Below are 27,249 nucleotides of genomic sequence, written 5' to 3' on the forward strand. Positions count from 1 at the left end.
TGGCATTTACAGCCAGCATGCAGATAGGTTCAACTGAGAGCAAGTAACGCTAACAGTTTATATCATAATCAGGATTTTCTAAATAAACAGTAGGCTTGGTGGCATTTTCAGTACATCTACTGAACTGTGACGCTTAAGGCATAGAATCTCTACACACACTACTATGCACAAAAGTGGGGAACGGTGTATGTGAGTATTGAAAATTTTTTTAAATGTGAAAAGACTTGCATTGAAAAGCACTTCAGAATGCAGAACAAAATATAGCAATGTAACAGTTTTTGAGAAATTCTCAAAGAAAGGAAATTGTAACAGAAAAATGATTTTCACACAATGCGACCACAATTATCATAATATTATGTAAATATACATACTAGCAAAGATTGGAAAAAACTTTGTGTAACCAGTTGTAAATTAATGTAACAGTGAACACTTTTGAGTACAGATTGCTGCTGCAGTGGAGATATATAATTACTGGAAGAGTATCACAGCATTTGAAAGGTAAATAGAATTATGGTAAATAACAATACAGGCACCGCATAACTGTTAGCAGATCAGAACAGCAAAACTGAAATAAGACTACTGCTGTGTTTCCCCTGTTTGAACTATACTTGAATTAAAAGGTAGCTAAATATGTTTGTATCTTGAAACAAATGTATGAAATATGCTGTGATAGGAGTCATTTCTGAAGTAAGAAAACGATTATATGACCAAATGGTATACATGTCAGTTGACGCTCCTGGACAGGATTATAGGTGATGCTGTTGAACAAAGGACAATACTTAAAGCTAGGTGGGTAGCAAGACACCTTATTGGCTACCACTGGGAGTGTTAGCACTCGTATTGTACACAATATCAACAACAGAAATTAACTTGAAAATGGCCTTGTCAACGATGGAGAAACCTAATGATGTGTACATCTGTCATTGGTAGCTGAAAGTGGGCCAGGATGTGTGACTAGAAATATTAATATACACTGTAGCATAATACATTAGCTGTGGAAAGATATTGCATGAGCATCAAATGATCTGGAGTATTGTAAATAGGAAACAATCAAACAAACTGAATTAGCACATTGAAATATCGAAAGTGACTCGAAACACAATACTTGAATATTTAAGAAAATAACCACACAGACATATTGCACATAATCATAAAATAATTATCTTGAAATGAAACCCCCTGGACAAGACAATCTGCTTAAAATCAGACCTAAGGACAGGAACATTATCTACACTTTTTCTTCTTCATTACATTTTTGATTGCTTGGTTCTTTGTCTCCCTGGAGAGCCAAGAACAGCAGAAATAAATGGTCAATTGACAGCAAAGACTAAGAGATCTCAGCATCTAATTTTTGTGAGCTGCTGGACAGGACTGTAAGTACAGCAATCAGATGAATAATTTGTTAAATCTAACCTGATACAGTCAATGCAAATGTCAGTTAAGAAACGACGGAAACATTGCAATTCATCTTACCTTCTGGTAAAGTTAATGAAACTTTAAATATACATGGTAAAAGAGTATTTGTCTTACTCTACCAAAATGTTGTATGGATTACTGCAAAATCACACTGAAATCATCTTTCAGGTTTTATCAAGTGCCATACTGCGAATGCAACATTTTGTATTATCGTATCAATTATATGCATTTTATGGAGGAACTGAAGCCACCTCATCTTTCCCAGGCAAATTTACTGTCGTATATTGTTCATAAAAGCTAAAATTCCTATGTCAAAGGTCATATATACATCCTATTTACCCTTGTGTTAAAGCAGAAATCAAAGCTACATGAAAACTGGCAAAATTTAATTTTATGTCAAATCTAAATCAACAAACTATACAATAAACACTCTAATTGTAGATTGCAATGGTTAAATAATGACCTTCTATAAAAATATGATCTGTTGAAATTTTGAGTTATTGCCTGTGGGAACCAAATTAAGCACCCTTTAAAAGAGTTGGCCGTCATGTCTACATTAAGTTACTGGTAAGTGTGAAGTTTAGAGAATAAAATTTAACACTTGAAAATTCAACACATTTTCGAATTACTGCAAATAAAGAACAGTGGCAGAATACACTGTATGCACTGCAAAGCAAATCTTATCCACCAGTAAATTTTGGTGGCTTTTAGAAAATAATAATTATAAAGCGATATATTTGAGACTTTGATGACTGGCCATCATTGAAACAAATGTGTTCTACCTCTGGAAAATTCATGGACTTTTCCAATAGTGTCCCAAATAATTATTTTTGTAAAAACCATCTTTCTGTGATCTGTACAATCATTTTGAAGTTTTGCTTTGGTTTAAACGGCATTTCAACATTCTAATCACTGTCATTCATCTTTCCTTTGCATTGGTACAAATCTATGAACAAACTTTGTACTCACTTTCCTGGAAAATGATGATCATCTTTGCGTTATATCATCATTTGTACCCATTCTAGTCACTAAACACAATTTGATGTACGAAGAAACTTTCAGCAAAATATGTTGATTGCCAAATGGAAGGACTGTGTAATTATAATTAAACCTGTGGCACAAAAGTTACAAAGGAGTCGAAAAAAGTCTAAATTGTGTACGGAGATAAAATTTTCTTCATTTACCGAAAGTTGTAAATCTAAGATTTCTCATAGTGAGGGGTCTATCCGACAGAGTCATTTTTAAATACTGCAAGTTTTTGAACTTAGTAGTCCCAGTGTGCAGACTACAACTGTAGTCTATCAACAACGGGCAAAATTTGTAAACTACAATCAAAGATCAATGGAAGAAAGATAAGAGATCTCGCTGCCAGTGACATGGTACAGATTGTAGTATTCTGTATCACCAAATATTGTTTCACTGTTAATTTCTCTCTGAACCACACCTTTCAAATGAACAAGAAATCAATACCCCAATAGCAGTGAATTGCCTGTAGAGGGCAGTGTTGGCTTATAGTACTATCAATAGACAAGATAGCATTGCTACTTCTCCTAAGATAATGTAAGTACATCCTTACGCACCAACACATCGACGTGATCACAACAGGGCTCTCAACAATTGCACCTGTAAGGCATCTATCATTTGTGACTACACAGCCAATAAGAAATATATAACTATGCCTTCATCACTCTGATAGTGCGACTATTTTATATAATTTACAATCCTATACATCTGTTTTTGTACACCTGTTTCTCCATGATACAGTCAGATGGTACAGCCTGACTGGTACTACGGAGCACTGTCCATCTCTTCTGTCCTGTCAACTCTGTGTTCCTTTGCATCAAAAGTAGGCTGTATTTCTCTCTGAAATATTAGCCGGTCACTTGGGTTGGCATTGACTCTTGATTAGTATGGAATCTGGTTCTGATAGTACTGAATCATGTCATATGTGCGACTCCTGAAACAAAGAAAAATAAAGCAAAGTGTTACCAAAGAGTAAAGGTATATATCCGTATCATCTCAGATATTGTACAAAGGCATATAAACTGATGTATATGACAAAAACGTTGATGCACAAATCCGTGAACATATATAGATAGAGATGAATGGTATTAAACAGACACATGTCAACACACAGACACTTAAGAAATGGACATACAAAATGACAAAAGACAGATGTATAGCATTATTGCAAAGACAGACACACAAAATGCACCGTTACTGTTTACATTTGAATTTGACAGTTTACAGTAAACGTGAACAGGCTGAGTTGACAAGCTGGACACTGTATATATCAGCATGCTTTGGGGAGTAAGACAATTATGGTTGACATTAAAAACAAAAATAGTGAAAACGTCATCAAAAGTTAGCATTATTGGCCCTTTAGATAAATACAACCAATAATCTAAATACTAATTGCCATTCCTCTTGCAATGTTTGGAGTCAAAAACAACGAACACAGAGTGAATGGACAGAAGATTGGAAGAAACTTTTACAACTCAAAAATCTCAAAACGCAAAAATCAAAGATACAAAGTTAGTAAGCATAGGGTACAATTGTATGCAGTACCTCATACTAAGGTAGGAATCCCTTATGACTTTGATCATGAAATTAGCAGCTTCTCTTTCATTCTGGGTCGGTGCAAACCGTTGCCTGAAAGAAAAAAGGTATTACAAAATTATTATTAAAACCTGACTACTTGAGTAATGCATGATAAATGTTTAAAACAAAAATCCCGACTGGATATATGTGGAGACATAAACCAGTCAGATGCTTGCTGGGACCAACTGGGCTGATTGTTTCAAAGAGACTGGCTTACTCACCTTAGAAGCTTGATGGTTTGTCCTCTGAAGCATGGAAGACCAGTGTCCAACATCAACGCCACCAATGATACTATGGCTTCTTGATAAGGTCTGAAAATCAGTCAAGAAAACAAACTCTTTCAAGATATTACCAAATACATCATATAACTATATAGATGGTGCAAATACACCACTCTGATTGGCCTAGACTCAAAAATAACAATGCTATATTTGTGATAAAGCACAGCTGGAACATCAGTGAGTTCTAACTCAGACAAAATTTCCTTTCATAATAGTTCATGCCAGAATTTTAATCTACTGTTATGACAAAATAGCAATGAGCAATGTCCATGGGAGTGTTCAACTCAACACTAATCTGTTCATGATATACATGCACTTGCTACTGCTTGTGCATGTCAGAACAGGTCAAAATCTGATTGTATACCCATTAGTTGGTATGGTTTATTGCTTAAGCATATGACATGGTACTTTTCATCTTACAGAACCTTCAAGACATCAAACACATTTTATATCACTGACAATTACATACTGATAGTACTCTGATATAAAAACTGATGAATCATTAAAGTTTAAATCATGTACCCGAACGTGGAAAGCTGCAAGATTTTCCATAGGACTTGAGGTTATTTACAACCTCGGAATTGTTAGTGCAATAGTTTGATAAAGTGAATATTTAAGAGAAGGTTCTATTGGGTGAAATCATCATTGTATCCTTATTGATAGAAATCAAGAGCCAATCACTATGCATGACTCACACACACACAAATACACAGAGACACACTGACACACACACACACACACACACACACACACACCACACACACACACACACACAGAGACACACTGACCTGATTGCAAGGAAGGCTTGAACACAGAGTTCCATAAACCACTTGAATGGGGGCGCTTCCATTTTGCCACCCATGATCATCACCATCTCCTCTGTCAGTTTGATATCTGGCTCCCAGCCAAGGTTGCCACCGGGCGAACTCTCAAACATGAAACCAAAATCTGCAGGGCAAAAAAATCCCATGGCAAGAACTTTAGAACACAGGTTTCAACAGTTGTTCATAAGTAAAAAACACTCTGAGGCAGATACAGACACACAGAAACTGACAAAAAAGACAGACAGAGAGGCAGACAGACAGACAGAAAGAGAGGCTTACAGACTAACAGGCAAAATAGTCACACATACTCTGATCACAAATTCACTATACACATTGCGCACTGACCTACCTTCATTTACTTTACATGTAATAAATTAATAAATGAATAATCCTACTGCATTTCCAATTTTGACATTTGACGCCAGTGTTCAGCAAACAAAAAGGAAACTTTCTCCAGAGAAGAACATTCACAGTTATGTCTGCTAAACTGAAAGCTCAGCAGGAACAAAACATCGCTCAACATAGACCCATAATACAAAACCACCCTGTACTAGTTTTTTAAACCAGCATGTACTCACCAATGTGAATAATATGACCCTCAGTATCTAGCATAATATTTCCATTGTGTCTGTCTTTGATTTGCAACAGAAAACCAAGAACACTGTACGCAGCCATACTCTGGATGAAGTTACGTCTTGCCTGAAGAACAGGAGATCAAAATCTTTAATGACTGACCACGAAAACTGACATGTAACTTGACAGCAGATACGATATGACATTGTGATTTCAAACTCTCAAAACAGGGACTGAAAATTTGCCATTGTCAAAAATTATTCATGTTGCAATTTCAATTAGTAGCTGAGAAGTATGACACTTGTGGCTTTCCATAACTCATTACTGTACAGCACATCACCATTGCTGATGCAAATGCACTGCCTATGATACATCTTATGATATACAACTGATGTAAAAACTTCAAAAAACCTAAAGTGATCTAAAAATGCAAAAAATCATATGCTCACAGGGTTTAGTTATGGTTGCACATAAAAATTGAGCCTTTCAGCAAAAAGTCAATATTAATTCAGTTCTGAGATATTTATAAAATTTCAGCATTACATTATGGCAACTACGGTAACTAAAACATCAATTCTGGCTTACTTTTTGGAATTTTTGTGTTGTCTCATCACCATATTTTGTGATAAAATACTCATACATTCCAAAGTCCGTCTGTCTGCCGAGCTGGTCACGTGACTTGGTGTCTGGCACACATTCAATGATACCACTCTGTCGTGAAAAAAGACAAACAAAACTCACATGTTACAAGCATGTAACAGAGCATGCAGCACTGATACCAACTGGTAGCTTTTGATGGGTTGACATTTGCATATATCCATACTTGGTAAAGGTACTGAGTAACCTAATTTACATATATCCATATATGGTAAAAGATACCCAGTACCTAAATTTGCATATACCTATATATGGTAAAAGAGGCTTGTAAGTCACATAACCATTAAAGAAAGATCATTAACACTGGACAGATTTGGCAGTGCACCTTAACTGCATCAAAGATTCTCATTTACTGTCATGGAATATTGGCTTTTGAAAATGCTCGTTTTGATGTGAAGTTTACACTATATTAAAGATGTCTTCAAATAAAAAGCAACATAATCAAAAGTTCAAAGGTTAAAAACATAAACTTACTCCTGGAGCTGTGGCCACAACTCTGTACGGAAATAAATAAAGATCCAGACCAACTGAGCGGAAGATGGATTTAAACATAGCAATCACCTGTAATGCTAACATATCCTGCAAAAGAGAGTATTACACTTGATGAAATTCCATGGAAAACAAAGAACTGACAGTAAGCAGTCAATGTCATCGAGAACTCGTGCAAGCACCAGGGATTGAGGACTGTGGCTTTAACCTGTTCAAGTCCAAAGTGCTCATATGTCAGATGTATGTGAAAATTCACAATTGCCATTATTAAAAGTACATAGCGCTTACCTGTATATATAAATAAATATTTGTCATTTACAGCAAGATGTTGAAATTTGATTTGCATACTCATTACACTTTACTTAATGAATACCATTACATCATGTTTCATTCATTACAAGGTTGCCAATGTAGGAATTATCAGGAACAAAACAGTGGTGAAGCAGCAATATTGTATGTTACGAAATGCATCAAACCTGAACCCATGTCATCCTTCATTCATTTAATACATTGTTGCTAATTGCAGAGATAAACTGGAGCATAGCAGTGGTGAGGCAGCAATATTTGCATATTATGAAATGATGAATAAGCCCCATGTCACTTATCACAATACAAAGACATTGACACCTGCAATGTTATCTTACCTGTCTGACATCATCACCAACTTTGAAGATACAAGCCTGCCAAAGTTGTGGTCCTATGTCAAGTTCCTTGGCGTCTTTAATGTTTCCTGCAAGCCTCTACTTTCAAGTTCACTGACGCCCACTCTCTTCACCCTGAACCTGGCTAAGAACGGTGCTTTTGCAGCACTGAATGTAATACAGAGAAATGGAACAAAGATAGTCTTGTGACCTCTGACCACAATAATTTGAATGATATGATGACAGTAAGGCCTTGCCCCAACTAGGACAATGGCATAATCATACACTTTTATTATTACCGGACAGTTTAAATTCTATGTAGACGTCATACTTTTGACTTGTACCAATAGACTCTGACTTTTGGTCTGTCATTTCATGTCTAAATTCATCATTTTGAGCTGACTCAAATCCTACACCTACTCTGGTTGAGACAAATCATTCAGTGTGAATCCCACCTATTACTCTCTTTTTGACGTCAGGAATATTTCCATGTGAACTGACTACAGTGAATCAACATCTGCCTGTCCAGAACAATGTACTGAACTGTCCACTCAAGTTGGTATGGTGGAGGAAAAAAATTTAAACATGAAATTCTTTGGGAGGGCAAAAAATTTACAAATAAAATTCTTTTATTGGGGAAAACATTTATACATAAAATCTTTGTTGGAGGGTGAAAAATTCTGCACCTAAACTCTTGGTGGAGGGAAAGAATTTCCACATGAAATTGTCTTACCTCTGCATGGGAGTACCTGATTTGTGATCAATATCCACAACGAGAGCTTCAGGATTGCTTGGTAGGTAGCAGCCAGGTACAACCTTGATCTTGGCCAATGCTTGCAGACAGGCCTGTTTCCTCTCTTGACCCTTGGGGAATGGCCTTCAGAGAATGGAAGACACATTACAATATGCTAACCAAGAAAACACTGAGACAGAGCCACATAGGCCAGTAACAGTGATAGTAAACAAAACTACAAGAAGAATTTCACATCTTGCATGTACTTGTATCTCTGATTTGCAGAATTTGAATATCATCAGCACGCACTGGTAAAATTTTGCTGGATTTGTAAGACCAGTACATTTCGCTTGAAAATATTCATGACATTTTGGCCCATTTTCTCATGAAGTAAAATGCGAAATCATGAGCGGTATTCAGCCAAGATAAAAAACCATTTACTGTACCTGATTTCCCCTGATATTGCTGTGATTTTCCCAAAGAAGTCAAACTCTCTCTCGTAGAAATCCTTGGCAGTTCCTGACAAGTCTTTGATGATGTCATTCATGATAGCCTCAACCTGATCTGCAAATTCACCTGCAAGGATGAAGAATAAAATACACTGTCTCACTTCCCCGACAAAGACTCAAAATTCAACAGATTTTAAAGGCATACAGTCACCTATGTCTATAGGCGATCAGTGATTTTCACACAGATGGCTATATAGAAATGCATGTGCTGCCAATACTGAACGTGTTACTCCCATTTTATAAACATGGCTGACACACCTGTACAATAAGTGGATACTGTACAATATGTGTGAGCAACCATGGCTGGGTTCAAAGGTCAGAATCACTTCCGAAATAGACCTGCGGACGTTGAGAAGCACCACGGCCAAACCGCCGCTGAAGTGGTTGACCTTTTGACATTGATAATTCACAGGATCAAATGGCATACCATCTCTATTTTGCCTTCTTCATCCAGAAAATATTGGTTTTGATGTTCCATATCAGCTGATGAGCATTAAGCGGTGACTTCCGGGCAATCCATAGCAGGTACCTCTGCTACATAACCAAACTGCAAGCAAAATGAAAAAAAATATTCTTATTAACAATTTTGACACTATCACACCCATTTCCCTGAATAGAAACCTAACATATTTGAATTATAAATGTTGGTAAATGTTAGGTAATTTCTTTCTTACCAAACTTTGCTTGTAGACCTCTGATTTTTATTCTTGATTTGGTAAGGAGAATGGTTGACAGTTTCACTGAGGAAAGTTTGAGCAAAGGTAAATCTTTCACTTTCAAGGTGCATACTACCTTAACATTCACATTAATTACAAACACATCGCCTTTGCCCCATTTCCATGCACAAAATCCAAATACACCATTCAAAATTAAGGAGATTGCCATGGTGTATAATCAAGAGGGTTCTCGGTAGAGAATCCTAGGATGGTCGAGTAACTCACAGTGTCATATCTTATGGCTTGGACAAGCTGAGGTACTAGGAATATGAGCAGTTCTGATGGCGTTGATCTCAATACACGTATCGCGTACTGTGCTGTCAGTGGATGGGGTGGGTACTGTCTTGATAGATAGACCAATGCTGACACTGGGGGCACTGTCTTCCATACCAGCACATGTGTTAACTGTAAAAGATGAACAGAGAATCACAGTGACCATTGTATCTTCACGGTCTTTTACTTCTTTGTCATATTCTACACAGGTTTTTAACTCGTTTATCATTAACCCTTTTCCTGTCAAGTCCATATTTCACCATCAGGTCAAGATGGTTAAAATTAATGAAACACAACATATTCTATATGGTGTATTTTAACATAATAATGTGCATTCCTGAATATCCAATATTTAACATAATATTGAACATTTGAAGGCTGTTGAAAGCATAAATACTGTAAACTTGATTTTTATGGACTAAAAATGCTATAAGAGACCAAGCCAAGCGGGTGAAAATACGTCATGTTTTAGTTCAATACTGCTTTTTACTGACTTGGCTGATGGGGAAGTGATACTGTCTGGCAGGAAAAGGGTTAAATAGAGAAATAATCATATTAGCATCTTCAAAGCACAGGTTAGTTTATGACTGGGAAGTTCATATAACCATCAAGGTATTTGTGGCTACTATTACAAAGAAAGTCGTATACGTATGACACATTTTGTTCCTCATCAAACATACCTGCACACATTTCATGATATTTCAACTGTTTTTGTTTTATTTTGGCTAATGTACATTACTCCTACAGAACTAAACAGACTTGGGCATTGCAGATAGCAAACAAAATTGAACATTAATTAATCTTAGTGAGATGTTACTGTGTTTGCAGTAACTTCTTTATTTCTGTGATTTCAAAAAAAGCTCTGTGACTAATAGGCCTTAAAACTTGTGTCAGGGTGTGTGTCTACAGTTTGTGTCACAGTGTGTGCTCTCACCTCTGGTGCATCAGCTTCGACACTGTGTTCGGTGACCAGATACTGTAGATTTTCCGGACAGCTGTTGACGGCCAGTGGATTTAACCTGACCAGTCTGATCACTTCCCTGGTTATTGCATCTGAATGTTTGAATCTGTTTGTAGGAATGGACATCGCAAAAGAAACATGAGTTTGCACTGTCCATCATTAAAGTGACAGTGACAATGTTATATTAAGAATGTTCACAGTTGTTCTGGGCATTGTTACAATTTTCCTACTTCTGATCCAATGGGTAAGTTGATACCAGTTGGTACACTAAGAATCAAGTATCAAAGCTAGTCAGTATTCACTTGTTCTTTGCATGTGTAGTATGGTATATGGAAATTCAAATAGAATTATTCAATAGCTATGTATTAACATACAAGCAAACATCACTGTAGGTTCACTTTTGGCCAATCAGAGATGAAGCTGATGAATTATTCATTAGCTATTCATATGCAAATAAACATCACTGTGCCTTCACTTTTGACCGATCTGAGAGGTACATTCTGATTGGTTAGTGCAAATTATTTACTTCCTTCAAAATGTTGAGTGATTAACATTCTATACACGGTGTCTATCAAAGTCACCAACTTCAGGAATGTACTATTAGATTTTCTAGCAAAATAAAATCATGATAACCGTTATGTTGTAATTCCCTCATTCATGTCAGCCTTCTATGAAAACTCTTCTGCTAATTTTGACTCACCTCCTGGGTAGTTCACATGCTAAATATGGTGATACCTCCCATGCCAGTCTTACATTGTCCCTCCATGTTCTCTCTGACACAACCTGTGCCCTCCATGTGCCAATGGTATCTTCTCCTTCAATGTTCAAATCTTGTGAACCAATGGGATTGCTCCATGTGGTCAGTCTCTCAATCTCATTGGCCTATGGGAAAGTAAGGTCAGGAAATAAGATCTCATCGATTGTATTTAGTTTAAACCAAGAAAATGCTAAAGTGACTTATTATTTTCTACTGGGTAATAAGGAAAGATATGCAATTTCAGGATTAACCTTTTAGTGCCAAAGTCAATTTTTGACACCTTTATAAAATATAACGCATACAATCACTTTTCAGATCCAGATGATTTTTTCAGATTTTTCCTAAATATTGATCAAAAACAATAGTCAATAAAAAGTTCTGTCCATTTGGTCCAAAATTATTAAAAAAATATACAAAAAATTCATAAAACTTGGTAAAATGTTGCACTAAAATTTTGGTTGGATCAATTACAGCTCTCAAAGGATTAAATTGGAACTTACAAACAATACATCAATATTTACACGGAAATAAGCACGAAGCCAAAAAAACCTCATAAATTAATAAAAATATTTACCAGAAGGGAAAGCACAAGGTTTCTTCTCTTCATGTAGTCTTTCACAAAGTAATCTGTACCACCAGGGCTTTTCCTTGTCGTTGATGATCGTTTTGAAATGACTGACATGTTAGTAGTCAGAGGTACTGTGTTCATCCATCCGCCTGGTTGCCTTGGTGAGAACTCCGCACTGGCTCTCAGATCAACAGGCACTGTACTGAGGGTTGATCCAAGACCGCTGTCTGTTGGTTCTGCATAGGCCAACAAGTGTACAAAGTGCCATGTAACTATTTATCCTTAATTATCATTTTAGCCAAAACCAGCCAAATTGACGGGATATTCACCAAGTTTTGCCAGCTTTTTTCAAAATGTTCTCAGCCATGAATTGGGATTTCACTCTCTGTGAATTCCTCGCCTTACCATCTATAGATCATACTATTTCAACAGTTTTTTGAACACCTGAATTGTCATTTTAATAATGCTGACTCAGCAGATAGAAAATGCTGATGAAAATGTAAATTTCAAAATGGCTTTCAGTGTTTTGATTGCCAGATATGAGATTTCAAAGCCTGTTTAATATACCAAAAACATTAAGAGAGTTACTGTATAGTTCATTGAAATGATAGTCAATGATCATCTAACCGGGGGGAAAGTGGCCTAGATGATCATCTAACTGGGACGAAAAGTGGCCTAGATGACCATCTTACTGGGGAAAGTGGCCAATGTTAGCTGGTGAACATTTGCCTTCAGAACCTGAAAGTAACATTGATGCTGAAAAAACTCTCCTACCTGTAACCACCAAGTTTGTACACAAACTTTTGTTTTCAATGGTAAGACTTTGGCAAATATATCCATTCTGACAAATTCTCTGAATAAGGTGAATTTAACTTGCCTGTAGTAATGACACTGTATCTCAAATACTTCTTATCAGAATGCATGGTTTGCCAAAACTTGATAAGAACTTTGATATCTTCTCTCAGTTCTGACGTAGTCTGGGTCGGACACTTTGCTGATGCACTGAAAGGAAATGAAATTACCATTAGATATCTGAACTCTTCACAGACTGATTCCATTTTCCTTGAATAAATCACTGTAAATTTGTTCACCTAAGCTGTGGGTCATGATGTAATGTAGAAAGAAGGCAATCAATAATATGAATTGGGTAGAACTATGAAATCAGATTTTGTACATTCTACAATGCTCAGCTATCATTCCTAGAGCATCTTTCTGACCGCTGTGAGACAATGATACACCTAAAGTTGTTGTAACAAATGACTCAGACCAACACCATTGCAATTGCTGACACATTGGCACACAGAATACAAATCAGAAATGTGCAGTGCTTGCAAATCAACTACCAGTAGACAGTCCATAGGTATGAGAACTTTCCCCAATCGTTTATTTTCACAGAGTACCCAATCAACTACTTTAAATACTGACAGAAAATACAAAGCTGAAATGTGCAGTGCTTGATAATCACATAGGCAGTCCATGAGAACTCCCCTTTTCCCCTCCCCACTCTCTAATATGATCTCTACTTCGTTTATCACTTTACTCTCACAGATGACCCAATCAACCACTCCAGATACTCACGTGAAGTAATCAAAGGCAGCTGAGTAAATCCTTTCTCGTAGGACATTCTTCTTAGTGGACTGCATCATGATGTCTCCCTGCAGCATTGACATTCCAATGGTAAGCAGACGGTATCTGGTACTGGCTGCAGCAATGTGGCGACTCATGTGGCTTGGTCTGCATCCGACGTACAGTGACAGTGAGTGATGGAGCAGCATACCAAACATCTCAACCTGGTGGTGAAACAGATGTGTGCAGTGAACTGGAGAACTGCCTATGTAAGTCACATTGTGGCATATTTGAGAGATGTTGGTACAAAAATTCCTGAACGCTAGCTCTGGACTAAAATGCTTGTCACTGACTGCTTAACTGCCATATTGGATAGTATCACAAAACAAATTGGCATATATATGTAAGTCAATGTGAGTTGTTCCTGTGTCAAATTTGAAAGAAACTGTTCCACATTTAGCAGAGGTGAACAGACTGGTATATGCAAAACTTTACAGGCAAGGGTCTTACTGTAGGTCTCTATTCAATTATTTCTCCAAAAGAAACATTTAAGTAACAATCATGATTATGATTTTGGCTCATTTTATGCAGATTTCATATGATAAAACAAAAGTACTGGTACACGTGAATGTCTTACACTGCCAAGGATTGATAACATATAAATAGTCTTTGTCAAGCTAATCTTATGTGGTGCTTATGGTGTCTTGTACATTCTCTGTAAACTGACCTTCTACGTACACAGTCAAATTATCATACCTGATCAGAGCTGGAGTACTTGATTGCTTCAAACCTTTGCTGTAAAAACTGCAAACACACAGATAGTACACATCATTATTGTATCACAAACAGTGAATGAATTAGCAGAGTGCCAAAGAAATCAGATTTTTTTCCAAAACTGCCAACTTACTTCATGATATGAATGCAAACAGTGCTAAATGTACAATAGTTAAAAGTAAACCAAGTCAGATATACTGACAAATGTTTATCCATTCATGAACTGAAATGCACTCACTCCGACACGAAGTTGTGGTTGACTTGAAGTAAATCTGTGTGAAATGCTAATTGTTTGTTTCAGTCTTTTTCACTGTAGATTCTACTGTATTTTCATGCCAAATTAACCAAAGTACAAAATAACTGTGCTTAATGAGCTCTGAGTGGTGTGCAAAAACAAAAAATTAAGAAACAGTTCTCATATTTTGCATTTTAAGAACACAGTCAGATGACAATGATTACATGTCAGGCTACTGTAACATCACTGTACTGCACTACTTGAAGAAAACATATTTTTCAATACAGCTGCCTTCAAGAAAAGTGTATTGATCAGAAATAAAACAATATCAACTTTGTGTAATCAGATAGTTATACTGACTTACTGTTGTCCAAATTTGATGTGGAGCAACATTTGGGGGATCTGGTGCTAATGGCATATCGTCTGTGCATGAGAGTGGGTTCACTTCTGCTTTATCAGGTTCAAATATTCCAAGACGTACATCCACTGTCATTTTCCATGCAGACACCATCTCTTGAGTAAACTGGAAAACACAGAAAGATTAAGTGATTTTGTATTATTGAATGTGTCAGTGGAAAGCAACGCTCATCATGAATTACTCAACATTTCTTTGACATTGAATGGCATTTAAGTTAGTATGCACTTAAAAAATGAAAGATGTAAACTTATGCTCAAACTTCCCTCAATGAAACTTTCGACCATTCTTTCACTACATCAAGAATAAAACCCAACGGTCATGTTGCAAAGTTTGGTACTAGGAAAACAAATTATCTAACATTTATTACTGATATCTGAATTCAAAATGGCTGCCATCCCTTTAAACTTTATAGGAAAAAATAAAACTTAAAACTGAAATATTTTCTTAAGCAAAGAGCTTTAAAATGAGCCCTTCAAAGTGGTAGACTGAAAAAATATTGAAAAAATTTTGAGAGTCCTAATGTCTTTGCCCGAGATGCAACCAACCTTAATACTTCTCAACATCTGGTTAGAAATAAAATTATACACTATCTGTGTTCAGAACATCTCATTACCTGGAGTTCCAGGTCTGGTCGTGCTGCCAGCAACCAGTTCCAGCATGCAACTGTTGTTTCCATGGTAGCAGCTGTGAAGACTTTGATTGGTGCCCAGCAAAGACTATGTAGTAGCTTACGATTTAACCCTAAAAAAAAAACAGTACAGAAAACACCTTAAGGACTGGCTGCACACCAGAATGTATGCTCGGAAGTGTGTTCCTCAAGAACATCAACAAAAAGCTAAAAATCGTACTGAAAATACGCCTGTGTGAATGAAACATGACAGTTTACTATGTATTGCATTGTTAACACAGGTCAGTTTGAATTTAGAAACATCAAATAAACACTTCATATTTACGACTAACCCTTTCTCTCAATATTTTGAATGTTGTGTACACTGTCTATGATACGATTTTGCTACAAGAAAGACCCATGGACCAACAACCAAAAGCAGTGAAGTCCACTGGCAACCAAGGTGTACCGAGTGTAAAATGTTTAGCCGAGAAAATAATGGCTTTCGTAAATGTCTGATTAGCAAGTCATGAGTCCCTTACATAGATGTGAGCAACAAATGTCTACATGTTTCCGTATCTGGGACTGTACATAAAAATTCACCAGAAGATTGAATAAGTTTCTGATAACTTGCCTTGGCTAGATATCAAGAGTGCACAGACTCTAAACATCGCGTGGGCAAAATCCTCTTCAGATTCAGCATCGCAGGCTTTCTTCAGTTGCTGGCTCAAAATATTGGGTAAGCTTATGTTCAGATCAGAATCAGCGTAGATAGCTTTCATACCAGCAACCTGTATTTAAGACAAGTTGGAGGTAAAACGCACACTTTTAGTCGAATTCTAAGTTCAAATTGTGAAAAAGGATAAAGAGACAATGCTATATCATCAACATATACAGCAGCTAGTGACCATGGAAAAATAGAGCGGCGATAAAAATACTTATCCCTTTTCATCAACATTTATAAGCAGCTATGGTGTTATGCAATTCTAGATATTTTTGTATATAATTGACAATGCAGGCTTCCTAATAAGAAGTTTGGCAATTCAACAGTGCCATCGGGTCCACTATTGTTTTGATATACCCATATTCTATGGGCACTACACAGAATATGCAGGGGGTCTAGAATTTACAACATAACGATGATATAACAAAATGTGATTTCATGCCTAAATGATTATAAACAAGTATTAAGATAGGATCAATATCTGTATCAGACAAAATTATTAGACAAAATCTGAAAGCCAATACAAGGCAGACCTGAGTAAATGTGCTACATGTGCACTTACCTCTCCCGCATATCTGCTTCTTGTACTCATGACGGAGACAAAACTAGACGAGTCATTCTTCACACACCCTGGTCTCTTATCCAAGGTTGAACCCTACAATCAATATACCAGGACAGATATAGTGTACCATTTTGTATAAAAACCCTGTTATGTATAACTTCACATACCTTTATTACATGTGCCTGCTTCCTGTGAGTACCTATTTGAGTAATGCATTTAAAATCAACTTCTAAAGTACAAAATCAAGCTTTCATTCAATCAAGATTGAATATTCTTGGTATAAATATTGTTTATCTTGCTTCAGAAATATCTGCATCACTGCAATACCAAAGGCAAATACATTTCTCTGTTTTCTCATTGACAAGGAGGATGTTTCCAATGACTAAACACACAACTCCCTCTACAGGCAATGTTTAACTACTGAATAACAAATCATTAGTGTTGCACACTTACCCCGAGTGAAGAGGAAGCCTTGTTGAATCCAGCAAACTGTAACGCACTCTCAGTTGCCAAGGCAAGTCCACTGTGTTGAAATAGACGGTCGCTACGACTTTCCAACTCCACGAGATACTGCTGAAGATGAGACCGTGCAGCTGCTGGTGCCCACTTGACAGCTTCTTGTAAGATTCCACCACATCGGGCGGCAAAGTCACGAACTATGCTCTATGGAAAAAAATATTTCAGTGAAAATTTCAACAGGCTTTATACCCTGTTGGTGGTGTTTTGTGGAAATGTCAACTATTTCATTTCAGATTTTCCTCTGGAGAGCTGTGTTTTTCATTTTGGACTTAGAATACATCAACTCACACACTAATAGCATGGTACTTGTTAATACAGGCAGATCTGTAATCATGAAATCTTCAACAAATTATAGTAACTTAGCTTGTTGATCCAAACTTGTGAAATTAACTTTCTTTACTTCACTTTATGTGTAGTGTCTTGAGTGTCTATCCTATTTGTTAGACCTTAATTCATAACTCAAAATACCTCATCTTTTCTATTGATATATATAGAGCAGGACAGTTCAATTTTTTCAAACAGTTTATCCTTATGTTTTCTATCATCGTACACTATTGTCACCACAGTATAGCTTAAACATTCAGCCGCTTTATCATTTTTTTCCCCCAATTTGAAGTTCTCAGAGTTTAATTTGGAGGTTTTCTGTGCTGAGCATGGTCTGTACAAAATGATTGAAAATACATATAATTATCTTACTTCTCTGGCTTCCATAGTGTCCATGACAGTGAGTGAGAATGATGTGTTTGGAATCTTAACAACAGTTGCTTCCTGTGTGGGTTCATCTTCCAGTGATTTAGACAGCAGTTGTAGAATATTCAACATGGTTGATAGCACCTTTCCATTCCACAGCAAATGGGGGAACCTACAGACATACACACAACGGTTACAATTTTGATCCCATACTAATTTTGGTGAAAATTTGGAGCTGAAAAAGTGTTGTAGTTTCTCACTAACAATAAATTGAAATGTTGGAAATACATTGATCAAAAGTATCACTGATTAACTTGGCAAGTTTTTCTGGCAAAAGAAATTTTGTTGCTGTGATTTAAAGTGAAGTAAAGAAATATAAAAGAAGACATGAGTCAATCTCTATCATTTGTGCAACAGTTATATGTTCATATCAGTGCAACTAAAATGCTGTGAAAGCTGTGTCATGCAAGGTTTCCTAATTTTAACAAACTTTCCTCAAAAGATGTGGTGTAATTATGCAATGGGATTGGTTCTTACTTGTCAACCAATGCCGATAGGTATTTGTCAGCAACTCTTCTGATCATCTTTAGAATGTGATTGAATTTCACCAGCAGAAATACTGCATGGGTCTCAAGTTCAGTTTCCCGTACATCAGTCCTTGGCTGGAAAATAAAACAAACATTATTGTTTTAATACTCACTGTAAAATTATGACGTGACTTGTGATAAAACAACAAAATCTGAGATACAGTTGTGATTGTTATAGAACTCAAGATACAATGAGATAAAATGCAAATTTAAACCAAACATGACCTTCCATAATGATGCATAGCATAATTCTAATCTAATACTAAAGTATAATCCTTTGTTTGACAGATTATGTTGGACTGCTGCAATGTTGATGATCAAACATGATGTCATTTCTATATTACACATGACTCTTTGCCAACCATTATTTCTTTACAAAACGTGAAACCATTACACAGGATATACAATTGAAGTGAAAGTACTGCCAGGGTTTGTAAAGGTACATCACTAACCTCTGACCTTTGACATTGACAGGTATTGGAATTTCATGATGTTATTACAACATGATGTTGTTTCCCACATTGTTAGTAATTTTTGTGTCATTACAATGGCTTTCAACACTTCTGTCTCCTGTGTTGTCCTCCTTTTGAAATAAATGTGTTCTGAACTTTATTCTACGGAATCACACTCACCCTGTTTTCCATCAGATTCAAGAACATCTTGAAGACCTGATCAGAGACAGCCGCCATACATTGCCACATTCCGGCTTTATCCTTCTGTATGGCCTTATCCTCCAGGTACTTGAAGAGGACATGGAAGCTGCACTGATCCCCGCTGTTCTGAACACGTAATGTCTCCAGACGGTAGACGGATAGGAGATAGGTACACTGTGCAAAGCTGAGCTTGCTGACCAATGGGATTATTTCTGCAGGTTGTTCCAGCAGGGACAGGATGGTTTGTCTCAACTCCTGCAGTTCAGCCTACACATGAAACAAAGATCATAGCATTTGGATGTCACTGAGTCTTACAGTACCTCCAATCAATTATTCAGTATGAAAATAATGCTCTGAAAATGTGCTTTTGTGACGTGATTGTAAGCAACCCTTTCTAAAGTTTGATTTCTACTATTGATTTGACGTAAAGTCTGGTTGTCATGGCAAACAGTCAATTTAGTGATTTGTGTAGTAAAATGACCCTATTCTCTGTTGAATATCTTTACATAAATGATCATTTTGACCAACTTTGAGAAAGATCAAAACACAAGCTGTGAAAGCATGGTGGAAGGAAGATATGACATGCACATGGTGTATTTGTATCTTTGCAGCTGTTCATTCTGTCAGTCTGTGACAATCAAAACATCATTCATGATTTTTCATATTTTAATTCTACTCACAGGAGCTACAGTGTCATTCCTCAGGGCCGAATTGTACTGTAATTCTGATCTCAGATGTTCGCCTTCTGTGGGGTTCAATAACGGTGACTTGGAAGCAATCTCACAAACGCCCTCGTACCATTCTCTTGGCCATAAACCTGCCACAGTAAAATGATACAGCTGTCAAACACACTGAACCTTTATGCAATTACGAGCTGGTGAGAAACAACTTTTTATTGTAACATTGCATGCATGTGATGCTTCTAGAGTGGCGTTCTCTTCTGTAACATTTTTTGAAGAATGATATTTTACTGCTAATGTTCAATATTTGACCTTGCAATTTTATGGGAAGGACAAAATTGAGAGAAATGTAACAGTTTGCTGGCACAATGCTATGAACCAGTTGTTTCAAAACTGTACACGATTTTGTGGCAATGTAACCTCAAGGTTAGCTATTGTGCTCATTGACACTGTTCTAGGGAGTCAAAAAGAAGTGAATCCTGGCCACACCATACACTCTTGTGTTTTAAATGTCTCCATACTCCCTAGCACAGTTTACACGAGTCAGCAACAAACATTCAATCTTTGGAACCAATTATTCAGTCTTCAAATAGCAAACTTCTCCAAACATACCGACCGTTTTTTTCTCAATTTTGTACAATCCATGGACAATTACAGAGTTGAGTATTGACAATTAGTATTAAAATAACATTTTCAAAAGATGTTACAAAGATGGTTATGTAATTTTTAAGTAAGAAACTCCGATATAACTGAGACAGAAATAAAAAAAAATTGCTTAAAGGTGATTTTCTATCATTCTGGATGAACGACTGAAATTTCAAATAGACAAAATGATAAAACTACATGCAATGCCTATGGTGATATCTTTTGATCAGTTTTCAAATGATATGGAAGTAAATATAATCTATCCATAACAGTATCCTAGTCAATCTTTTTTAAAAATAACCAAAACATGCTTTTGACTATCTAAAAGCTATGCCGCCCCAGTTGGACTGACCATTGTAAATCCATGAACTGTGTAAAAACAAGTCGTGATAAAAGTAACTGAAATGTGGAAACTCCCGTACAGGTCAGGAGGTAAATAGAGTCGGAAACAAAGAGAAATGAAGAACTGCGTGTAACACTTCACCAGTATCTAGTGACTGTGCACTGTGTAATACTAACACATCATGCAGAGCTTGGTAAGTTAATGGCTTCTATTGTACTACAAGTGAGCGTGTAGTCGAATGATAGGATTTCATGGACACGGAATAACATGGGGGATAACCAGGGGACAAGCCATAGACTGGATTATGGTGGGAGTTCTGTTTTGGCCTACTGAGATCAACACATTTTGGTATACCCAAAGAAAGCACACTGTTACAAATTAATAATCTAAGGTGAGTGGATGTATCAGGGAAACTCTTTATTGTATAGAGGAGACAAAAATTACAATCACCGGGAAAGCAAAGATGATATCTTTGATAATACCAGTACCGATTTAACTTTTATCATTGAATTATTGTAACGTTAATCTAACTGAATAATAAGGGTTTGTTAATCTTGAGGACACGTTGAAAAAAGTGAAAAACCTTAACATCCTACACCAGACACTTTGGAGTTGTTGTTGTCCAAAAAGGGTACAGAGATATTTATCCTATTGGTCAGACATGCACATCTAATTGCTAGCGTTAATACTTAAAATATCTATGGAAGAAAGAAACCCAAAACCGATGCATTGTGGGATGTCTGTTGTCAAGGACAATCGTGACATACAACACCCATGGTGACCCGGTACATGCAAAGGTCAAACAGGTGATTAAGGTGTGTGGGGGGGTTTTCGTCAACAATGGTGTATGAACTCAGTACCTTGTTGCTTCTTCAGAACTTTCAATGCATTCAAAAGGAAAGAAGAGAACAAAAAACAAAGGAAAAATAAAATGGAAGGAAAATTGTACACAGTTATGTAAATTACATGTCCAAAGTGGTGACAGTTACATATTTTAAAAAATAAACATCTGTAACTTGATTAGATAAAGTCATGCTGAATCAATTGCTATCTTTATAACTATCATGAAGGAAAAAAGAACTTCATGAAAAATTCTTGGATGCTAAGAGAAGTTGTTTAACTGACAGTAATCATGTGTGAAAAAGTTGTGATATGAATAATTTATATGCTACAGTGAAAAAGTGAATTGACGATAATAATTTTGAGGCAATTTTATGTCATCTGCATTACAGTGCGTTTCATCTAGGTACCGCAACTCAGCGTATGAGACGCACACATTTCACGTACAAAACAAACGATAAGCTTGGGTATCACGACACATTTCAAAGCAACCGACTCATTGATTAATTACAGTAAACCAGCATGGGGCAGCCGCTCTGTCTAGACTGAGAGATACACTTGATCTACATTGTATTGCTTTTTTAGTTAGTTTCTGTTGAGAATACCTTCACCTCTTGAACTCTTAGCTGATATTGTAAAAGAAACAGTTACATTGTAGATCAAGTCTAGTCAACTTTTTATCTCTCAGTCTAGACAGCAGGCTGCCCCATGCTGGTTTACTGTAATTAATCGACGAGTCGGTGGCTTTGAAATGTGTCCGTGATACCCAAGCCAATCGTGTGTTTTACACGTGGATTTTGTCCGTCTCATACGCTGAGTTGCGGTACTTAGGTGAAACGCACTGTAATATTTGCAACTTGTTGTATATCAGAAATGCACAAACATTTGATGAGTTTTGTATTTTCTGTATTTTTCAAGTTTGTTAGCTTTTCACTGGTGATGTATACTTGTGTTTCCTATTATGTTTACATATTTTGCTTGAAAATGACAAGTGTTTATGAGATGTAATACATGAACAGATTATTGGCAAAACAACATCGGAGACAAAAGCTTTTTCTCATTTTATTGTAATGAATTTAATAGACACTTCAAAATGAATGTAAAGAGACAATTTCATAGTTATTTGAAGAAGACTACAATAAGATTATTACCTGATTCTTCGACAGCAAAGCCCATGACCACACAGTACAACCAGAAGTCACGGAATAGCTTGTGTAGACGTGGCTTTGGGTTGATAATTGGTGGCAGTCTTTTCACCAGCTGTGAAGACAGCAAACCAAAAAAAGTTGTATGAAATGTGAAAAGTACATTACTAAAGTTAAGAAATTATAATCAGGTGAAAATTATGCCTAGAAAGGATGCTAGCAAATTCAAGAAATTTGTGTAACTGATTTAATTGCATGTACCGAAAGAAGGGATTTTACCTGTAAATTAAATGGCATTGAAGAAACAAAGTAATGAACTTCATCAGTTCAGGCAAATGTAACATGTCTGGGCTTTTCTGAGCTGCTTTGAGAATTCCTGCAAATTTTTATTCATCGGCCTTTAATACACGTGTATAGTTTGCAAAGTATCCTTACATCAAAGAAAACATGAGTATTTATGTGATTTAGAGGTAACTATTAGACAACTCTTGTTGTAATATATCAACAGCACTAACAACAAAGGAAGGTTGGGTACAGAAATCATATGTTTACTGTAATGTATGAATGGTTTATCTTTGTCTTCTGTATCTCTCTGTGAAAGTCCACATTAGTCATAGAAAACAATATGCTTGTTACCAAATTTTGTGGCCAAAGTGATAACCTGTTCCCTCCCAAAATTCCTTGTAAAGAGATCAACATTTCCCCCTTCGGATCCACATTCCCCGTTCATATAATATATGAATGGTGAATATATCATTTATAATTTGTTCCCTCCCCTAATTCCTTGTAAATAGATCCACATTTACCATTGATAACAGTGGGTTTGGGTGGGACCATTGTGGTGGAAGGGTTAAACAGCAGAGTTCTAGGTGGTCCACAAGAACTTACCAATGCCAGTACCGGTATGAGAACACCCAGATTACCAGCACTACTGGATGCTTTGATAGCCGTAGACGTCTTCTCACTGGCTCTTTTACCTTCCAAACCAAGCTGTACAAACAACTCCAGCAATCTGACCAACAGTTCTTGTTGCTCTGTTTCGCCTTCTAGGTTTGCTGCAATGTTTGCCAGTGCATTGATGACAGCCAGAGAACAATGTCTGAAATGAAACCCGTGAGCGCTTGTAAAAACTGCATAATTAGCAAATAGACTATAAATTTGTTCACAGTGTGCACTGTTAGTTCTCTGAACCTGGATGTACATAGGACCAGCTAGACCTTGGCTTAACATCAGAATAAAACTAAATTTCTGCTGTGCACAAGTAAGACTTTCAGTAGTTCAAATTTTGCAAATACCGGAGTAAAACAATCCAAAACATATGTGATATGGCTAAAAATCTGTGTATTATTCAGAGAGAGTCGGAAGAGCTGAAGTAGGGTAAATACAGTCAAGTAAAATATTTTACCTGTATCCATGGGTGTCGTCCGTGCCATAGGTAGCTGAGCCTGCTTCAACACTGATTTGTATGAACATGTTCATCACGTCTTGATAGATGGAAGACTGCAAAAGATCAAAGTGAATAATTAAATCTGTAGGAACAGAATTTCTATATCATGACTTGAAACACAGGCAAACCAGGTATCGAGATCTGTCAGTACATGTGTGTATTTTTTTGCTTTTATGGAGGAATGAGCGTAATGAAGAATTTCAAACATCCTGAAACTTGTTTTGCAAATCAAAACCATACCGAAGTCAAATGAAGTATAAAACAGTACATCTATTGTACTATTTATTTGAATATTGTAGAGACTTTCACTTCCCCTAAAGCAATAAGTAAGTGTTGTACAAGCGAACCAGTAGAGTCAACGACTACATATGTGTCTGTGAGTCGTTTGTACAGATATATAAACTGCTAGTAATTTACAAACTCTGCACCATTGAAACTTTGTCTGCGTCCCTAGACTTTGTTAACTACATTTTTAAATATCAACATATACATGTCTGTTTCTCATTTGGCAGATTCCATTTGATGTGCTTATAGGGGTGATCAATGGGGTGATGTTTCATCCCCTGATGACTTACTGATCCGCTGATGATCATGCAGCCCAGCATGTCGACAATCAGGACATCCAAGGGTGACGGAGGTCGGCAAAACCTCTGCTGGAAGATCTGGAAGATGCTTTCCATTGTCCTGGGAGTACTGCGTAATATCACTGCCACATGTCCCAGTGTCAGGATGGTGTTGATGGAAATCAGTGTGGATTCCCTGGCAGAAATAAAAACGGCATCCATGGGTTCAGACTGTCAGTAGTGAATTTTGATTGTCAAATATACTCCAGACATAGAAATATGTAATTATCAGTATATTGATTCTTATATCAGTCTGCTGTCACAAGTATTTGTAAACTTATAATCAATATCCATAAACAGTTGCTTTATTTTCAAAATATCATATATATTACTTGAATCAATTATTTCTCTTGCATTTACTTTTAGCCTTTTTACAATAAACATTTGAAACATCCAATTGTCTTCTATAGAAAAAATGGGCTTTCGCACAGGGAAACAGGAATATAAGGTTAAATATAAATATGACTTGCTGACATAAACGTCTAAATGAAAAAAGGTATTTCTGCTTCTGGAATCTAGTAATCTTAAGAAAGATTGCGGCTTAATACAATACAGAAGACCCATTTTCTAACTGTATACCGTACATAATACTGTAGTGTAAATTACACAGCATGTGAATACGTACATGTACCCTGCATGCATAGACAGTCCTCTGTCACTGATCTCTGCTCAATACAAATATAATCTGTTTGAGATTGATGCCAGCACATCGTCAATAGACATTATACACTCACCTGTCACTGGTCTCTGCTGTATACAGTCTGTTTGAGATGGATGCAAGGAATGCCTGTACACAGTCTGAGTTTTCTTTCAGACCAGCCTTCAAAGATCTGTCAATAGATCAAAATCATGGGACTTTATTCAGAAATTTCCTAATGGCAGCCACTCATTGGTCAAATGGATTTCTACCAAATATCCAATGGCGGTATTGTCCTAAATAACACTGACTGCAATTGTACATTAGCTACTGAATATAATATTAGACATGTAATATTGCAAACAGGAATTAGGACAAACATTTTTGTCTGTTTTACAACTTTACTGTTGCAGCTTGTGGTTTTTTAGTATGTTGTTTTTTAATGTTTCAGTCATAATATTGGTAGAAACACTTTACTGAAAGTTACATCCTAAATTTCAGGAAATATTTACTTTGGATGGTAATGATGGAACGGTAATGTCATCAGGAATTAGACTTTCTGAACTTAAAAGTCACCAAAATTACAGAGGAAAATTACTTTGAGATTTGATATTTGGTCTCTGAACTACTACAAATCTGTTTATTTGTTTGTTCTAAATTTACCTCTCTCAGATAGAATGCGCCTTGGGGAGAGATACTTAGACTCAAATTTTTACTATTCTTTCTGATCTACCAGTTGTGGGGGCTCATTTTAAATTTCTTGGAGTAAGAAAAATTTTCACTGTCTTAGTTATTTTAAAATTGAAAATTTTGTGTTTCTCCGCAGAGTTGACACAGGGATGGTGGTCATTTTGAATTTCGAATATCAGTAAATGTTAGGTGATTTGTTTCTCTAGAACAGAAGTTTGCACGGTGACCCCTGATTTTTATTCTCGAGTTGGTGAAAGGATGGTTGAAAGTTTCATTGAGGAAAGTTTGAGCAAGAGTTAAGTCTTTCACTTTTGAGGTGCCTGCTACCTAAGGTGAACATTCATTTCAAAGCTTTTTGTGATATTCTTTTTCACAATGGCATGGCATTGACTATTACGCCAGGAAACATGGGTGACAGGGTTACCTTTCCTGACACTCACCTGCAGAGATTGTGAATGGCTGAATCACGCAACCTCTCAAAGGGGGTTAAATCTGACCCTGTTAGTCCGCTAATGAAGGTGGCTGATTGACCACCCACAGTGACCTTGACCCCGAGACCTGATGAGCTGAGATTGTGCTGTTTGTGTAGTTTCAGGAGTACTGGTGAAGGGTTGACCAGGAAGTCTTCCAGTGCGTGGATACAAAGATTGGCCATCATTGGGAACTTCTCAGCCACCATGCCTAGACCCTGCCAGGTAAGAGAATTATTGCAATCAGCATTCTTGCAGAACTTGGTGAACTTGGTTCTTGGTGAACAAAATATAACACTGCTGCTTTCCCGTTACATCGCTCCATTGGTATCGTACACTAGGAACTCAACTACCATGACTTGTGAACCACAGTGACATTGACTGGTTCACTGTCC

At 36.7% G+C, this 27,249-nt stretch overlaps 1 protein-coding gene across 1 annotated transcript in view; it reads right to left on the bottom strand.

Annotated features, from left to right (window-relative positions):
- Nucleotides 1-3,178: 3,178 nt before the first annotated feature.
- LOC139145317 (phosphatidylinositol 4-kinase alpha-like) overlaps nucleotides 3,179-27,249 on the bottom strand; it is a 43,878-nt gene continuing 19,807 nt past the window's right edge. Inside the window, 37 exon segments of the mRNA XM_070716406.1 lie at nucleotides 3,179-3,373; nucleotides 3,985-4,068; nucleotides 4,239-4,328; nucleotides 5,087-5,246; nucleotides 5,701-5,821; nucleotides 6,281-6,406; nucleotides 6,827-6,931; nucleotides 7,486-7,571; nucleotides 7,574-7,650; nucleotides 8,216-8,359; nucleotides 8,662-8,791; nucleotides 9,152-9,168; nucleotides 9,170-9,252; nucleotides 9,254-9,271; nucleotides 9,666-9,845; nucleotides 10,648-10,780; nucleotides 11,375-11,556; nucleotides 12,006-12,235; nucleotides 12,877-13,001; nucleotides 13,578-13,789; nucleotides 14,322-14,369; nucleotides 14,939-15,097; nucleotides 15,606-15,733; nucleotides 16,234-16,390; nucleotides 16,886-16,978; nucleotides 17,339-17,548; nucleotides 18,101-18,266; nucleotides 18,632-18,756; nucleotides 19,314-19,601; nucleotides 20,015-20,151; nucleotides 21,863-21,880; nucleotides 22,994-23,102; nucleotides 23,876-24,086; nucleotides 24,393-24,487; nucleotides 25,010-25,193; nucleotides 25,792-25,887; nucleotides 26,825-27,072. Of these exon segments, the coding sequence (XP_070572507.1) occupies nucleotides 3,322-3,373; nucleotides 3,985-4,068; nucleotides 4,239-4,328; nucleotides 5,087-5,246; nucleotides 5,701-5,821; nucleotides 6,281-6,406; nucleotides 6,827-6,931; nucleotides 7,486-7,571; nucleotides 7,574-7,650; nucleotides 8,216-8,359; nucleotides 8,662-8,791; nucleotides 9,152-9,168; nucleotides 9,170-9,252; nucleotides 9,254-9,271; nucleotides 9,666-9,845; nucleotides 10,648-10,780; nucleotides 11,375-11,556; nucleotides 12,006-12,235; nucleotides 12,877-13,001; nucleotides 13,578-13,789; nucleotides 14,322-14,369; nucleotides 14,939-15,097; nucleotides 15,606-15,733; nucleotides 16,234-16,390; nucleotides 16,886-16,978; nucleotides 17,339-17,548; nucleotides 18,101-18,266; nucleotides 18,632-18,756; nucleotides 19,314-19,601; nucleotides 20,015-20,151; nucleotides 21,863-21,880; nucleotides 22,994-23,102; nucleotides 23,876-24,086; nucleotides 24,393-24,487; nucleotides 25,010-25,193; nucleotides 25,792-25,887; nucleotides 26,825-27,072 (4,827 nt within the window). The 3' untranslated portion in view covers nucleotides 3,179-3,321.

Source organism: Ptychodera flava, chromosome 12, assembly GCF_041260155.1.
Source record: "Ptychodera flava strain L36383 chromosome 12, AS_Pfla_20210202, whole genome shotgun sequence".
NCBI lineage: Eukaryota > Metazoa > Hemichordata > Enteropneusta > Ptychoderidae > Ptychodera > Ptychodera flava.